Source organism: Rousettus aegyptiacus, unplaced genomic scaffold, assembly GCF_014176215.1.
Source record: "Rousettus aegyptiacus isolate mRouAeg1 unplaced genomic scaffold, mRouAeg1.p scaffold_m13_p_14, whole genome shotgun sequence".
Lineage (NCBI taxonomy): Eukaryota > Metazoa > Chordata > Mammalia > Chiroptera > Pteropodidae > Rousettus > Rousettus aegyptiacus.
The window spans coordinates 26,443,897-26,462,034 of NW_023416289.1; the positions used below are offsets into that span (position 1 = coordinate 26,443,897).

Consider the following 18,138-nt stretch of genomic DNA (forward strand, 5'->3'; position numbering starts at 1 on the left):
CCCCTCTTTGAAAGTGAAGTTTCCTCCCCACCTCTGTCTTCCCCTTTCCTAGAGCTGGACCAGCCCCCATCCGCCCTGAGCTGGACCCCTGTGGGGTCCCCCATCACCACCCCCACTCCACTCTGAGCCCCCTCTGTCTTCTGCTCACTCGCCACCCCCTCTCTTTACCCCTCCCCCATCTTCTCTGGAACCCACACTGCCTGGCCTCTGGGAAGCCCACCTCCTCCACCCATTCCCCGAGTGGGAGGGAGATTCCAGGGTGCCGATGGCAAGAGATGGGGGGCTTCCCCTGTGGAGTGCCAGGAGAAGGTGGAGGGGCTTGATCCTCACCGCCCCCCATCCTGGTGACAGCATGGAGGTGGGATGTTAATATCCCAGGGAGGGTCCTGTGTGGTGGGTGGCAGGGGGATGGGGGTGCTTCATGATGGGTTTCTGGGAGGGATGTGTGTGTGTGTGTGTGTGTGTGTGTGTGTGTGTGTGTGTACATGTACCTGAGTACCTCACATCCCTGTGAGTGTGGGTGAGCATGGATTTCTTCTTTCCTTCCTTCTCTCCTGGAACCCATAGCTGGCTCTGGGCAAAGAGAGCTGGGCAGGGCAGGGAAGGTGGACGTGTGCCGGGAGGGTTTGTGGTGCTGGTGTCCCAGACACACATATACGCAGCCCAACACACTGGACCCGCTCTCTCAAGACCACAGCAGAGTTCAGGGCTGAAAGCCCTGGGCGGGTGGGCCTGCAGACCTACGCCTGCCTTTATACTGCCTTTATACAGAAGAAAGGAAGCGCTGTCCAGACCCCTCTTGAGGTCGGCTCCAGGGTCCTAGAGTGCCACGTGAGGGCTCTGAGCCCCCATTTCCTCATCTCTGAAAAGGGGTGATGCAAGGAGATCGGGGCCCACAGTGCTCGTCCAGACTCCTGGAGCTACATCATATGGTCGTGTCATTCACTAGGCTAACACCTGAGGGTGGGACCCCAGCCTCAAGGAACCTTGCAGTCAGGAGCAGGGGTGTGGAGTGCCCAGGCTGAGGCTTTGAGGAGGGTCTGGGGCACTTCAGTAACTGCTCCGTTTCCTGCCCCGGCCATGGTGGCTCTTGCCCAGTACCCCAGACTCAGGGTTCAGCTAAGGAGGAGGGTAATATCTGAGAAGTCCTCTGAGCTGCTGCTTGAGTTCGTCACAGCCCCAGGCACCCAAAGATGGATGCCTGCCTGCCCCATTGCTTAGAGGAACGGGAGGGCATCTGTCCTTTTCCCCAGGGAAGGACCAAAGGTGGGATGGTGAGAGGGGGTGGTGCCTCCCCTCCTCTTCCACTAGTGTGGCTTACCTGGTCCCAGAATACCAGGAGGAGGAGTGATCTGGTCTCTAAGCTCCGGCTGGGGGTGGGGAGTAGGGGCTGGGGCTGTCTCCTCCTCATCCCTGCCTGATGCAGCAACTGGTTTTTTTAGCTTCTGGTGACCTGCTTCTACCTACTCCCTCACCCCCCAGAAACCTAGTCCTGCCCGCTGCTGGTCCAGTTGCCAAGCCTTGAGGTTCCCTTAGCAGATAACTCTGTTTGGACTTAACTCAACCTCCCTATAGAAAACTGGGGCCCTCAGAGGGTTCTTGGAGGGGTGCAATGGTCTAAGACATGTGGCCGCATCCATGGGACACAAATTCTGAGTGTGCGACAGTGGGTGGAGCTGCGTGGAGCGATGGCCCTGGGAACGCACCCCCAAGCATGTGGATGGGTGTGAGCGAGAGTGTCCACACACGTGTGCATGTGTCTGTCAGTGTGGCCGTGGGCAGGCTGTGGCACAGAAGGGAGAGTGTGGGTGGCTGCTTCCGTGAGGGCGGCTGGGAGGGCCTCTGCCTGGAATATCCCTCGCCTGCCCCTGGATCCCAGCCAGGCGGAGGTCTCCTCCCTGGAGGGGAAGGGAGGGGCGGGGCTCAGTTTCCCAGGCCCACCTGGGAAGGAGTGGGATCTCAGTACCAGGTCAGGAGCCGCAGGAAGGCACCTGCTCCCCTTCCCCAGGGCTGACTTGACCGACCTCTCTTCTCTGCAGATTTTCCGCCGTGCGGACAAAAATGGTGAGTTTCCATCCCAGGCTCTCCCTGAAGAGGACCTGGCTCTTTCTATCCTGATGCTTCAGGGGGAAGGGATGGAGAGCAAGGGGAGTAGAGTCTGGACAACCTTGAACCAGAAGGTTAAGAGTGCAGGTCTCTGAAGTCTGAAGTCCAAATCTTGGCTCTTCCCTCTGCCTCAGTTCCCCTCTGAACAATGGGGCTCCCATAGTTCCCGTGGAGTGGGGATGTCGTGAGGATTCAGTGAGTCGATGCCTGTGATGCCAGGATGTCTTGCTGATGGTAAATGCTTGATGTGCTTTAACTCTCATGCCCCCGGGCCGGATCAGGGCGGTCCAGGCAGAAGCCCCACTTCACTCTGGGCCTTCCCAGTCCCTGGCACACGTCCTCCTCACAGCAACCCGATGTGCTGTAGCCCCTGTTCTGTCAACTCTGCAGTGGCCCAGAGGGGTTACGTGACTTGCCCAGAGTAGCACAGCTGTGTCAAGGCAGTCAAGGCTCTGCCGCAGACCCCAGCCTTTTCCCCATGTCACACAGACTCCCTAACCATGTGAGCAACACGTGGTTTGGCCAGAGAACTCTTTACGCTCCACTTCTGACTGCTTGGAGGGTCTCTGTCCCATATGAGGAAGGCTAGAGGCCGAAGATAACCAAGTTTCCGAAAGCCCGTCTGAGCCTTGCGGGAGTAGCAGAGCAGCACGACTTCCTGTAAATACCGTAGTCATCATTCTCTGGCCCAAAGCAACCCCACGTGGACTTTAATTAAGGCACATTTCCTATCCAGCCCTCAGTTTCCCCACCTGTAAAGCAAGGTGATAACCTGTCTACTTTCCTGGGCTGTTGGGAATATCCAGGGGGGAGATGTGGGGATAGATGTTTTTAAAGAGAATTAAGCAGTGCGCAGTGTTTATTTGTTCATTCGTGGAAAAATGCTGATTGTGTATCAAGGCCTGTGCTGAGGGAAAAGTGGGGAACAGACGGTGCTTGTCATGGGCCTGATACCCGGCACACAGTAGGTCCTCAGTAAATGCCTGTAAACTTCAGGTAAAGGATTTATTCATGGATGAGAGTGAGGCCGTGTGGCACTGGGGCGTGGCGGTGTGTCTGGCCGTGGTCTCCCGCGTCCTGCAGGGGGTATGTGCGTGTGTGTATCTGCACGAGTTTGTGTCTCTAACTGTTGCTGTGCGTTCTCAAGTCTGTGTGTGCATGTTTCTGAGTGTGTGCTCTGTAGAGACCTTTGCAGTGTGTGGGTGGTGAGTGGCACCCTGGTCTCCATTCAGACATAGATGGGGTTTTGTCTTCCTTACTTATTCCCCATCGGAGGCCATGTTCCCACCCCCTGAGCATAGCTGCAGGGACCCTCAACTCCTGTGGCCCCCACAGAGGCTGAACCTACTCCTGTTCTTGGGGTGGTAAGCCTTCCCAGCCACCACTGAGTGACTGTGGGGGGTTGTCACCAGGGTTAATGTGTGTGCGGGATGTGGAGCCTGTGGAGGGGAGGTGGGGTTCCTCCTCTGTCACAGAGACTGCCTCGGCTTGAGCCCTCGGTCAGCCACTTCCCAGGTTCGTGACCTTAGGCCAGTCACCAAACTCTCGTAGCTCAGTTTCCCCACCTACAAGTGGGGATAATGAAACTAGTTCCCAGCTCGGAGGGCTGTCATGAGGATGGGGAGTGGAGCTCCGGCCCACTGTGAGGAATCAGCCCTGTCCCAGCTGCCGAGTATTGAGCACCTTGGAAAAAAGGCCTTGGTTTGTCAGCAGGCGTCTGGTCTCCTCCCTGTGGCGTCTGCTGGCTGGTGGAGGCTGCCAGCGGCCAGCGAGCATCAGTTAGACACTAAGACTTTCGTGGACCTTCTGATTTAGTCTTCACACTGCTCCCACAGAGAGGAAGCACCATCCTCCTTACTACAGATGACAAAAGCAAGGCTCAGAGAGGACCAGTGACAGACTGCAGTGGGGAGGGGGCAGCCGGGCTCAGATTCATCCCAGCACAGTTTGAAAACATAACGTGGGTGGGGGATGGGAGTGCCCTGGACATAAGGATGAGTATGGGTGTAGACACAGAGACACACACGGGCACAAGCACACACTTGTTCAACACCAGTGGGTCCCGGCCCTGCCCAGGTGACCATGGGAGTGAGGTTCCTGGGGCTGGAAGATGGGCATGTGGTCTCAGGCCCTGGGCTGAGGTTGGAGGGGAAGAGGTCCTCGGGATCTCAGGAGCAGGGTCTCGCGCTGGCCCGTCCTCGTGGCTCCTAGGACGGAGACTTCTTCACGCAGATGGAGACCGGGCACGGCTGCAGAGGGGCAGCTGAGAGGCAGGCCTGCCTAACAGCCTGGGTTACAAAACCCGGCGGGTGGTAGGTGGCGGCCGGTGGAGGGCTAAGTGCCGATTGCATTTCTCTCTGGGGATCCAGACGCTAGCAGACTCCTGGCATTTGAAAGGTCACTGCGACAGAGGCTGAGCTCATGCTAATTAGGGAAGACACCCACAAATGGCCCACTCGGGGTCCTTCCCGGACATGGAGATGCTAGGCCTACTGGTCTAATTGTGCAAGGGCCTGGGTAGGAGAGGTCGCTTTCCTCATTAGCTGCTTTGGGTTCATTAGGGCTGTGGTGGACATTTAAGGTAAATGTCAGCCAGGAAGCCTTTGTGCTCAGGGGGCCTGGCGAGCCTCTCTCTGCCTGCTCTCCCTAGTACAGACTGGGCAGAGGTGCCCAGACAGGCAGGAGCAAATGGGGGCAGGGAGACACCCCAGCTGTGCCCATGGCAGGCATGACTAATCAATCATAGCACGCTTCCACTGAGTCCGGACTTGGCCTCAGCTTTTCCATGTAGCCCTGTGGCTGGAGGTGTCGCCATAAGACCCCACCCTGGGTTGGGTTGAGAGCATGGACTTGGGAGCCAGATGGCCTGCATTCAAGCTCCAGCTGTGGGGCCTGGGCAAGTCCGTTAACCGCTCTGCCTCGGTTTACTGCTCTGTAAGATGGGGGTCAAGGCACTACATGTGCCATGGGGTGTGGTGGACACGCAGTAAGAGCCGCAAGTGTCTCCCCTGGTTCTGCACTGTGGTTCCTGATTTTTATCACCAAACTTGCCGAAGGGAGCTTGGAAAGTCTCCTCCTGCACAGAACGCAGAGCCGCGACCTAGACTTTATGTATTTCATAGCCGGTATCATGTACTGTTCAGGGTTGGTTTCTGGGTCATGTGTGTGTATGTGTGTGTGTATTGGGGGGACGCGTGGTTTTTTTGGAAGTTACAAATTCATTCTCCCTCTGTGACCTTGAAGCCTGGGCTAGGGTGCTGGAAGCATCCCGGGACGCCTCCCCTAGCCCCCGTGCGCATGCCTGTGCGCATGCCTGTGCGCACATATCAGTGTGCTCCCGCCCTCCCAGCCGCTGGTACTTTGTGCTTGATGAGGTCCGAGTGAAGGTGGGTAGAGGGAAGTCATGGCAGGTGTGAGGGTCTCCCTCCCCTGAGCTCGTCCTTTTGCCTCCTTCGAGTCCCCCCGCAGAGCTGCTGGGAGCAGATGTAGAAGCTGCAGAGCCTTTAGAATGTAAGAGTGACATCCGCTCTGGACTCAAGTAGGTCTGCCAAGTATGGCTGGGCTACTTGTGCGTGCACAGGGCCACCTACCTGAGGGAGCTGAGGGCTTCAGCTCCAGTGTGCACTCTGCTCCCAGCCCATGTGCCCTGAGGCTCGGTTACATCCCCCCCTCCCCCGCCCCGCAAAGGGGCAGCTCTTTGTAACCCACACAGAGGGATCATGTAGGCTGGCAGGAGCTTGGATTACAGACTGGTAGGAAGTAATGGAAGGGAGTCTGTGTAGAGGGTCTGGGGGCTGTGAAATGTCCCAGGCTTGCCCTTCTCCCTGACCTCCACTGCCTCCCACAGGTGTGGCTCCTTTAAGGAGGAGCACGAATGGGTCTGAGATCATTGAGGAGGGGGTGGTGGCTGCAAAGGGCTGGAGATAAGCTGGCAGGAGTTTGCTCAGCAGGTGTGCCCAGGTGGGAGGAGCTGAGGATGGAAGCTTGGGGATTGTTTCTCCAGGAGTTCGTGGTGTTTTATTGTGAGCCCCTCCCTCAGTGGCCCCTCTGCCCCTAACCCACAACAGCTTCCCAGCAGATGCTGGTGCCAGGGCGACTACAGAGGGAGAAGAGGTGAGGCAAAGAGAGGGAAGCGGATGGGACAGGTGGCGCGCATCAGCTGTGGTGGCCCCTCGTACAGAGCCCCGCCCCGCCCCCATCCCAGAAGCACAGCCTCCAGCCCCGAGCGCTCCGGCCAGTGCTGGGGCCGGCACCTCCTTTCCTTGTGGTTTGGCATCTTTATGGCCACATCTGTGGCATGCTGAGAACTCCGTGCCAACTGTTGGCAGCCGACTCACGTCAGACCAAAGGTTTGGACCCGAAGTTTGCCAAGTGGATGGGGCAGGGTAGAAAGGGGTGCTGGCTTTGGACATGCTATGAGTGTGAAGAGACTATCTGGACATTTGGAAGCAAGAGAAAGTGGTCATCAGACTGCCCGGCTTCAGACCTCCCTCTTCCAGGTGCGGTGCTAATGAAAATGGTGCCGACCCCAGGTAGCCAGGCCAATCAGGTGAGAGGAGGCTGCCTGTCAGGGAGCCCGTGCTCTGTTAACTGCGTGCAGAGTGAGCCCCAGCAGACCAGCTACTACTTGTTATATTTGTCGGTTTGGGGATTATCTCTAAATAGGTGTTGGTCTGTTGGTTTGGGAATTTGCTGGATGAGTCAGTGATTTTCTGCAAACCGAACCGGAGTTTATCCTTAGTTTGGGAATTAGCTGGGCGGGCAGGGCTTAGTTTGGGAATTAGCTGGGCGAGCAGGGATTAGCTGACCGGACTTTATCTGTTAGTTTGGGAATCATCTGGATTTGGGCATGTCCTATCACTCAGACACCAGCTGCTCTCCCTCCTTCCTCTCTTCCTTGCAGACGATGGGAAGTTGTCCTTGGAGGAATTCCAGCTCTTCTTTGCAGATGGCGTTCTCAACGAGAAAGAACTGGAGGATCTCTTCCACACAATCGACTCCGACAACACCAAGTGAGTTGAGTCCTGGTCGCTGGAGCAGGGCCCGCTGGGTCTGGGAGGAAGCACCTTCCTGCTCCCCCGGGGGCCAGCCTCCACTGTCCACTCCCCTGGAGGGACAGGGCCCCTGAAATCCCCCAACTCGCTAATCCAAGTCAGAGGCCCCACCCGCGGGGTGACTTGGGGAGTGGGCAGATGGACATTGCATTGGCAAGTTGGTCTTTTCAGAGCACACGTGGCTAAGCAGAGCGAGAGCCTGGGTTTTGCAGAATGTACACAGGGTAAAGAAGTTGGCGCTGATAGCCCAGCTCAGTCCTGGCCTGGTACCTTGTGCGGATTCCCGGTCCCAGCATTTACTCTGTCATCTTGATCCTCACCGGCTCCCATCTTAAACCAAACAAACCAAATACTAATCCTAACTCTACTTAACCCTAACCCTACTTCTAACTCTGTACCTAACTAAACCTTTTCTCCAACTTACTCATAACTCTAACCTGCATCTCAGAATCAACCCAAAACTCTGGCCTCAACCTTATCTCCACCCCTTCCCTTTCCCTGAGGTTCCCCAAGCAGGACGAGCCCCCTTCTCCACCCTACACCTTCCTCAGGTCCACTCCGGTGATGAGGACCAGAGTTCCTGGGGGACTGCTTGGAGCAGATTTGATAAGTTGGGGATCCCCTGAGACAGGCATGAGATGGCCTAGACAAGGAGCTACCACCAGGCCCTTTTGCAAGGTGCGCAGCTGAGTGGTGGCGTGGACCAGAGATTGGGTTTGAGAGTGTCCTAGGAGGCACGGGCTGGGCACCAGGGTGGGGCCTGGTGGAACAGGCCTCGTTCTGGGGAAGTCCACTTGAAAGAAAAGGCTTCCTGCCACCGGCTCCAGTGAGGGGCTTTGTATCTGGAGCCAGATGGAGGATTCTGAGAGAGAGGTTCCTGCAGCCCCGCGGAGCTCTGAAAGGGCTGTCGCAGGTGTCCATTGATTATTCATTCTCATCTGATGCCTTTTGTGTTGGGCCAGCTGGGTGGGGGGAGATGCAGGAGCTGGTATGAGAGTTTAACCACGAGGGAATGTGAGCCGGGAGCAAGGTACACTCACTATTGTAGAAAGTCAAGACTCTAAGAACCTTTAGGATTATTTTCTCCAACATTCCTCAGTGCAGGAGCTGTAAACATGCGCTCCTGGGCATACTGAATAGGCTTTCTGCCCAAAACAATTCACACGGGTCAGAGAGACTGCTGAAATGCTAGTTTAAGCCCAACTAAACAGGTTTCCTTCCTGCAGGACTTGTCAGAACTTTTGCTATGTGACGCAGATTAGGGGAACCTCCAAGACCGAGCTCGCAAAGCCTCTGAACCCAGGTTTAATTGGCCACGGGAGCCTTTTCTCAGAAACGTCTCACCGAACCCGGGTTGTGAGGAGCCCACTATTCTAGGCCAGCCCCTCCTCTCTCAGTGAGGAAACTGGGTCCCAGAAAGGGAAGGTTTCAGAACGTGCCCAGACGCTCAGGTCCCACGGCGTCCCCGCTGGCGCACTGCACCGCCTGCGCCTTCGCCCCGGGCAGCTGGCGTCCTCGTGCGCAGCCTCCTCCGAGGAAGGACAGGATGCTTCTCTATCTGCGCTGTAGGGATGGGGGTGCAGACCGTGGGGCTAGGGTGGGAACACGAGGGCCATCCCAGGGCCTGGGTCCCACCACCCTGCAAATAGGAATGCCCAGAGGCAGTGTGTCACATGAGAGTTTTGTTTCAGCCTATAATAGTCATGCCCTTGCCTTCATCCCTTTTCCCTTTTTTTCTAGGCCACTGCCTTGGCCCCATCTGCTCACGCAGTCGGTAGACTTGGCAAGGAGATAGAGTGGGTGGCGTGGCGATGGGGTCAGACAGGTGCAGACATGGATGCCTGCTTGGTTCTTAAGAGGGGGTAGTGCCATTTACCTGCTGCAATCTCACCTGTGCAGTGGGGTCGTGGTGCCAGAGCAGAGCGCCGAGAGAGAAGGCGCAGCAGGTGTTTACCCAGCTGCACGGGGCTGTGCATGCTGCAGGGGTTGGGGGGGGGGCAGGGCAGGCTGGCTTCTGAGTCCCCCTCTCCCTTTTCTCTCTGCAGCCATGTGGACACCAAGGAGCTATGTGGTAGGTGCCCAGCTCTGTGGTTCAGGAGTGGGGTGTGGTGGCGGGAGATGAGACTAGGGACGGCAGTCGGGGACACAAGGTGGGATTGGTGGGAGGGCCCAGGGGCAGGGGCAGAATCCTCCTGTGACCCCTGACTTTTGTTTCCCCCTCCCCCAGATTACTTTGTGGACCATATGGGGGACTATGAGGACGTCTTGGCCTCCCTGGAGACCTTGAATCACTCTGTCCTAAAGGCCATGGGCTACACTAAGAAGGTCAGTGAGTGCGGATGGCCCCTGGGGAAATGGGGTTCAAGGCCTGAGTGCTGGTTTGGTTACAGATTTTCTCCTAGGCATCCTTACCCAAGGGTGCCTGGATTCGTGATGACAAGTTTGGATGGGCTCTGGGGTGGGCTTTGCGTGGGGCTCCCAGAGGGAGCCGAGATAGACTGGGAAGTGAGTAGAGTGGCTCTATGAATGGCCCTATCCATCCAGTGTCTGGTGTCTGGTTTGGAGGGTGAGACCCTTTCCCAGAATCGGGCATGGTCCCGGGATAGAGTTCTGGAAAAGGAACAGCAGGCATCCCAAGCCCTCTGGGATCCTTGGCAAACGTCTACCTGATGATCTCATGCCCTTCTACAACAGGGTTACCAGATGGGAAGGGGAGGGAGAGGGGCAGGTTCACGCATCTGACCTAGACCGAGGAGTTAGATGGTGTCTTGTATGAGAACGCAAGTTCAGGCAGGGAGCTGTGTGCGGGGCATTGGAACCATCAGGAATGTTGGGAGGCGCCAAGAGCAGGGACCGCCCCCCACACATGTGTGTCCTGCAGGGAGGCCTCTGATGTGGCTCCAGAGTTTCTGCCCACAGTCCTGTCACTTCCTTGTTTGTATTTGTGGCCTAGAGGTGGACAGAAGGCAGAGAGATGGAGCCAGGTCGTGCGATGGATGTCATTGTACCGTCTTCATTGTAGCTTGGATGGGCTTATTTCCCACCTCTGAGTCTGTACCCCCACTGGGTCAGCAGTTTCCAGAGGAGACAGGTGGAATGTGTTCTTTCTCTGCATCCACAGAGAAGACGCACAGTAAATTTTCTGAGGGCATATGATGGCCAGGATTAAATGTTCAGTTTAATCCTCACAGCAACCCTGTGTGTGGCTACTCTCACTTCCCCCATCACATAGATGTGGAAACAGAGGCTCAGAAGGGTAAATCCTGCAGAGTCATAGCTATACAGCTGGCTGAAACGAGATGGGAAGTTGAGTCAGGGACCTGCGAGGAGGTATGAAGCACAGTGTGGGACTCTAGGCCGGCTCAGGGGCGAGTGGAGTGTCAGTCAGCCAGGAGTAAGGGCAACTACTTCGGCACACTGACCAAGGCACACGGGGAGGAAGCTGGGAGTGGGTCATGCTGTGAGGGTCACCTAGGCACTCAAGAGCTTGCAGCCTATCGGCGACCTTGAGCGACCTGAAAAGACCAGCCCTGTCTGTGTGGGTGAGGCCAAGGAGCCTAACTGATAAAGTCAGCCAGACCTGGCGGAAGGACCCCAAACCAATCACTTCTCCTTTTGAGGCTCAATTTCTCCATCTGTAGAATGGGAGCCTTCACCTTACAGGGTTCTTATGAGGATAGAATGAAGTAAGGTCTATAAAGTGCTTAGCGCAGGACCTGGCACAGAGCAAGCGTGACGACTAGTTTTTATACTGATAAAACTAAGCTTCTGTCTGTTTTTTCAAATGCTAGTCATTTACTCCTCTTTGGCACATTTGGAGCCTCTTTCTTCCCGTATCCAGAAATAGCCAGGACTAACCCTGAGCTTCCACTGCTCACATTCTCATTTCTGTCCCAGCGTCATGCTGTTTTGAGTCTTGGTGTTTTAAAGTCTGTTTTAATAACGTGGAAACCCGGTTCCCTTTCATTGTTTATCCTTGTAGACTATTTAATATTTGAAACTGTCAGAGCAGATGGTGGATTAGAATGGAGCATGGGAAGACCCCAGACTCCAGACTCCGAGTCACCCAGACAAGGGTGTCAGCCCCAGCTCTGCATCTAACAGGCTGTGGGAGGCGTGAATGGGACTCCTCGCTATTGAAACCACCTCCTTCAGCCTCAGTTTTCTCATCTTTGAATGGGGCCACTTCTCAGCAATGTTGTCACGAGCCGTTGACAGCATCCGTAGTTGCTTCTTGGCCTTCGGTTATAACTGTTCAGAGATGCGACCTAATTCTCCATCCACGAAAGGATTTTAACATCTAACCCTACAACTTGGACCAGTTTTGGAAATCTTGCTCTCAGAAATTACGCATATGTGATGTTGAGTGTGGCCTTTGGTGTGTTTTTAGTGGTGGTGGCGGTGATGGTAGGTGGTTGCTGGCATTTCTTTGTCTTGCACAGTTTCCAACCAATTTTTGTTTGTAGAAATGCAGCTCATTGATGATTTCAAATGCATCTCTTGCATCCATTGGTATTAGTTGACTCAGTTGCCTTTGTCGACGTGCAGTCATAGCAACAGCAGTAGTTATCGTCTTCATTTCTGGTATGTGTTCTTCCTATTTCTCTGTTGTGTCCTGCTGCATCTCCCCCAAGCCCTGAACATCGCAGTGATTCTAAGTCAGGCATCCTTGTTTGGCTCCTGATTTCCAAGTGCATCTCTCGAGTATTTCTCCAATAATTACAATATTAATACCACCTCTTATTTTAGAATCCTCTGCAGCCTGTTAAAAAAAAATTATTTTTGCATTCCCTTCATTAAATTTTGTCTTCGGAGGTGGTAGTGAATTTTTTCACATACCGTTTTGGTCCTTTTTAAATGTTCATATGATTTTTTTCATAAGCTATTGATGGGGTGGATTCTATTATTAGATTCTCTTCGATTGAACAATCCTTAGCTTCCTGTGGTAAACCCTAATTGATGCATTATTCTTTTATTACATTGCTGAATTCTGTCACTAGCTGAGCATTTTATCTCTGTCTTAATCGGGAATTGAGAATTGATGTTAGTTTGGGAATTAATTGTAGGTGGTTTTGAATATTTTCTGTGTGTGAATCAGTTTTTCTAACAGAATTATTTTTCTATTCAAAAATAGAAAGAATTTATAAGGCTTGGGTTGAGGTACTAAACGAGCTTGGATTATTTTTGATAGTTATTTTAAGGTCAGTCCTAATTTTAGTTAAGTTTTTCATTTTGTCCATTTTGGTATAGTTTAAAACAAAACTGTAATAGCCATGATCAGTTTTATGATTCATTATGCATAATATGTTATGCTTTTTTAAAAAATCTAAAACATTAACACAAAGCAGGCACCGAATATAGATTAAGTTCAATGAAACATCTGTTACAGTTCAATTCTTGTGTCAGTTTCGTCCTATTTTGCTTCATTTTAAAAACGTATACTTGACAGTTTTGCCTGTTTTAATTTGTTGTTTCTAATGACCAGACCTTTACACGTTTAAATTTCATGATACATTTTCTACTGTATTTACAGTTTTTACCATTATCATTGTCTTCCTCCTAGTTCCTGATGTGTGTTGCTGTTGCTCTTCTTTTTCGTATGGTAAATAGAATGCTTAAATTTTTTTGAAAATAAAGTTTGGAGTTTTACTTTTGATTATTTTCACTGCAGCTATAGATCGATAACGTAGTATATTCTCTCACAGTCTTCTCTAACAGCCTATGTTGTCATTCATTTCTCATTTCATGGTGTTTGGGTGAAACCAAATGACCGATAAGGTTTCCACTGTCTTTTTAGTGTGTTGTAATTTCTCCATTACTTATTATTTAATTTGCTTTTACAATTATCTCATGGATGCTTGAGAAGATATGGGTCATACTTTCAGAAAGTAAAATTTGGAAATAGCTATCATTTCTTTGTTATGGATTCTGTGCTGTTACAACTTTGTAAAAAGGTAAAATCATGTCTTTTATATGAAATGTATAAAAATACAAAATGCACACACAGCAAAGATCTTATTTAACTCATTCATTAATGTGAGAACAGTAGGATGTTACAACTGCCTCAAAGGAAACTTTAAGGAACACACGCCATGTATATAGGCAACCAGGAATCCTAAAATGAATTTGTGAGTAAATACAAAATTGGTCACTGCCCACAGGGCAACGGCCAGTGGCATTCTACCAGGCGAAATTCATATGCGTTTCTCTGCATGAGGATTATTAGCATTATAATTTTTTTTATATCTTAGAGTTCTAAAAGTAGGTCCAACGCAAAGAAAGACCTATATAAACCAGAAGGGTATGCTAGACAAGAAACCCAGTGATTATTTTTGCCCATTTTAAAGATTTTCATGTTTTCTTTTTTTTCCCCCAACAATGCCTTTTGCATCCCTATTTATTATTATGGCCTGGTGCCCACTATCCTTTGAGCCAATGATGAGCTAATTTCTCACACCAACCTTTAACCTTTAACCTTTACATCTTTATGTTTTTTTCTTTCCATATTTTTAGCCATGTTGTTTGCTACCTATAGAATATTTTTATTATGTAAATAGTACATATTCCATATGAAATATTTAGGAAGTAGAGAAAAGTATAAAGAAAAATTTCAAATCACTTCTAATTCCCACTATCCCTAAATATTAACATTTTAGTTTATTACTTTTCTTTCCATCTGTATTTCTTTAAAATATTTAATATCATCCTGTGTACAAAAGTTTGCCTGAACCAGTAAGATTTCAAGAAACACTTTTCCCATGTTCTTAAAACTGTTCAGAAGCATCAATTTAAATATTCTTATTTAAATTTACTTACTATTCCTCTGCTGTTGGTCATATTAGACTATTTCCAGGTTTTTGCTATTATGAATAATGTTGGGACATAAATATTTGTCCACATTTTGCATTATTTCTTAAGGATAGATTATCAAAAGTGGAGAATTGCTGGGTCAAAGAGTATAAGCAGTGTAAGGCTCTTGTTATAAGGCAAAATTGCTTTCTAAAGTGGCTGTGGCCATCTGAACCCCCGTAGTCATGTTTAGCAATATCCTCTCCCACTGCACGAAGATTTAATAAATGTTTCATCCTTGTTATGCATCTTGCCTTTTGCCATTATGTTCTTATCCTTTTTGTGTAATACTTTCTCACCGATAGTCTACCTTGATAGTGATATTGCAGCTTATCCTGTCCATTCGATCAAATTTGGTTACAGAATCTTTGCATACTTTGTAAGTCCTTTGGTGCTGCTTTGGCTTCTGAGCGCATCTACCTGGATCTCATTTAATCATATCCAGGACTATGTCTTTACATGGGGGAAGTTCGGCTGCTTTTCTTTATTGTTCCGATGTATCTGGTTTGACCTCTGTCATTATTTGTGCTTCTCACGTTTTTATGCTTTTTTGTCTCTTTGACATTTTATCTTCTGATGGTTTCTTTTGTTTACTGAATCGATTATGATTTTAAAAAGTGAACATTCTAGTTTTCATTTCACTAGTGATTTCTAAAACATACACTGTTAATGTTCATAATCCTATTTTTAGATTAGCTAATAAAAACACTTCCTATTTTGGGGGGCGGGGAGAGTGGAGAGAATTATAGGAATTTTTAGATTTTGGGCTCTTTTTCTCATACTCTCACACTCCTCATTGACTTCATCCAGTGTAATTAAAATTTAATGATTGGTGATTAATATTTTTAATTCCTGACTTCTATAACCTTAATGCTTAATCTGGGTAATCACCATTATTTCACAACTTCCCTATTCAAGAATTCTCTCTGACTCAACCCTAGGTGGTTTGGGAGAAATTCCTAGGCATTCTTTGCAGTAAAAGTGCTCATCTGGTAAAATTTCATAGATCTGAAGATTTCTAAGTATCTCCCTATTATTCAGCAAACAAGTAATTTGTCCACACAATGCAAAATTCCTAGATCTCATCCTTTTCCTCTGAAATATGTGGAGCTGCCTCTCGGCTGAGGCATTGATTGTGGCAGAGAAAAAAATGTGAAAAAGCTCCATTTTTACTCCTTTGAAAATAACTCGTCTTTTTGAAATTCAACTAATCAGTTACACTATTGACCCCTGACCAGACATACATCCCCAGTCACTGATCTGGGTACTTTTAACATACTTACTTCAGCTCAATTTTCTGCATAATGGCTCCTAGCAGCCTTTCTCTTTGTGTTTACATTTTTTTTTTTTTACCACATTATATCTTCTTGTTTGTTTTTGGCCATTTGTTTGTCCAGAGCCCACTGATCACTGGATTGTGTGTGAGTTCAGTTGTCTGCTAGGAAGGATAATCGATAATTGCAATGCATTAGGCTACCAGAAACTCACATACTTTTTGCCACTAATTTATTCTGTGTCAGGGCCCCTCTCCAGCAGGCCTGGTCTGGTGTTGGGCACAGAATGTCCACTTCCACTACACCCCATCTGTGAATGCCCCTGCTTTTGGCCTCTCCCCTCCCCTTCCTTATTCCTCTCCCCCTCCTCCCCATTCCTGCCTCTGTTTCTCAGTCTGTCTCTAGCCATGTTTCCAATTGCGCAATTATTGCTAATTAATTCCTAGTCAGCATGATGGATGGTTTAATATGCTTTCCTTGAGAGCTCTGTTTTCCCTTGCCTTGCCAGAGACTGGGCAGAATTCCAAGATTCCCTAGAGCAGGTGGCTCTGTAAGATCAAGTCTTGGAGGAAGAGGCCAGGATAGCAGCACAGGGTCTGTGGGATCAGCCTCTCCCAACACAGTGTCATCTTGGTGGTTAGCACCCTTGAGCAACCTGGCTAAACCAGGCCTCTGCCTTCCACTAGAAAGTCTTCTGCAGCCAAAACAAACTCAAGGATCCAGAAACCTTAAGAAACGTCTTTGCTGCTGTCTCTTGACAAAAGGGGGAAACTCTGTCTCCCATCACAGGGCAAAACTTGTAGAAAACCCTCTATCTGTCCTCTCCTTGTGCCCTCTAAGTCTCTTCCTCAGTTTTCCCCCAGATTCCCCTCTCGCCCCTTCCTCCGAGGACTGAGTCTTAGGCACTTTCCTTGGGGAGCCAGTTTAAGTTCTGGCTGCTTTTAATTCTTGTCTTTAATTTCTCTAAGTAGCAGCATGAAGGCCCAGGGGGCCAAAGAATCCTCCTTGGAAGAAGAAAGGAGCAGAGGAGGTTGTGAATTTTTCTTTCCTCATACTTCATCCCTGTCACCAACAATATCAGGAAAACACCACTAATCACCATATCACCACCACTGTCTTCTTCACCATCATCGTCACCACCACCATCTTCTTCATCATCCTCTTCACTATCACCACCACTACCATCTTCTTCACCATCATCTTCACCACCACCATCATCACCATCATCACTGCCATCTTCAACACCTCATCACCACCATCATATCATCACTATAAGTACCATCACCACTGTCATCACCGCCACCGTCATCACCACTGTCATTACCACCATATTCGCTGTCATCTTTATCATAGCAGCTACTGTTTATCGAGTATTTGCTATGTGACAGGCACTGTGCTGAGTGTTTTATATGCATTTTCTCATTTAATCCTGACTATGACCTTGTAAGGTAGATATGACAGTGACTCCTGGTATGGCCATAGAGATCACTTAGCTAGTAAGTGGTGAAGCCAGGATTCAAACCTTGATCTCTGAGTCCACAGCCCCCACCTCGATCCAGGAGATTTATAGCCTCCAAGATGCAGAAGGCAGTGGAGTGGGGTCCCCCCTTCCCACTGCAAGGCAAAGACACCAACTCCAGGTGTCCCTCAGTTCTGTGCCAGATCTATACTCTGTGCCAGGCTCGCTCCCCAGCCCCTTTCCCCTTCGTTCCCCTTCCCTTCCCTGCACAGGTATACGAGGGCGAGGGCGGGAGCAACGTGGACCAGTTCGTGACCCGCTTCCTCCTGAAGGAGACAGCCAACCAGATCCAGTCACTGCTGAGCTCCGTGGAGAGTGCGGTGGAGGCCATTGAAGAGCAGACCAGCCAGATCCGGTATGTCCAGGGGACCTTGCACGGTCACATGGGGGTATGCCACACACCTGCACGTGCCAACTTGCCGCTCGGTCAGGACATTTGTACACTTGAGAGCTGGGTGACCTTGGGCAAGCTGCTGCACCCTTCTGCACCTCTATTTCCTGAACTGTAAAATGGGGATGATTATCTGTCTACTTCGGTGATTGTGAGGCTTGAACGAGATCATCCATGCTTAGAAGAATACCTTGTGTACGTGAACTAAATACACACAATGCATACATACATAATACATACAGGTACGACCGTCTCCAAATCAGTTCTCCCACATCCCCTCTCACATTATTGTTTACCAAAGACTATTCTATTACTTGACTCGTTTTTGAAAACCGGAAATAAATTTAGGAAACCGTATGTGGTTACCACAACTGGAAAATAATAATCATATGCCATAAATGAAGTAAAACTAAGCACCTGTTGTTGCCAGGTGGGATCCCGAGGCCTGTTAGGGACGGGGAGGGGAGATCATAGAGAAGCATTGAAGACAGATTAGCCCCAAAGCAGAGCTTCCCAGGAGGATTGATTGAAGCAGAAGTGAAATAGTTATTTTCTCACCATGTTATTTAGTATTATTTAAGGCCTCGTTTGCATGTCCTTGGAGCCATGGGAAAGTATCTGGAGTCCCCCCGCTTTGCTGGGGGGCGCGGTGAGCCTGGTGTCTAGAGGGGAGCAGTCCTCCTGGCTTGGTGCCAGTTCTGGAGGGCATCACGAGCCCTCTCATTTACTGCCCCAAGTTGAGACAAACTCTCCTTTGCGTATTCTTTCCCGAACAGTTGATGTGCCTGGTATAAAGGAGGAATAAAGAAATACAGATAGATAGGAGCAAGAGCCCACTGTCTGGGCCTGAGCATTACTGAGCCTTGAATTTCTGTTTGTGGCCACAGGTTTCCCAGACAGAGGCCTGGCATGGCAGGGCATTGGTGGCTGTGGGGTGGGACTTTG

At 50.1% G+C, this 18,138-nt stretch overlaps 1 protein-coding gene across 7 annotated transcripts in view; it reads left to right on the forward strand.

Annotated features, from left to right (window-relative positions):
- NECAB2 (N-terminal EF-hand calcium binding protein 2) overlaps nucleotides 1–18,138 on the forward strand; it is a 29,157-nt gene that overhangs the window by 776 nt on the left and 10,243 nt on the right. For 2 of the 7 annotated variants that reach the window (XM_016165956.2, XM_036231518.1), the window contains exons 2-6: nucleotides 2,040–2,064; nucleotides 7,010–7,118; nucleotides 9,206–9,231; nucleotides 9,388–9,485; nucleotides 17,015–17,157. In XM_016165956.2, coding sequence (XP_016021442.2) covers nucleotides 2,040–2,064; nucleotides 7,010–7,118; nucleotides 9,206–9,231; nucleotides 9,388–9,485; nucleotides 17,015–17,157 — 401 coding nt within the window. The other 5 variants (XM_036231519.1, XM_036231517.1, XM_036231516.1 and 2 more) reach the window with 4 other exon arrangements.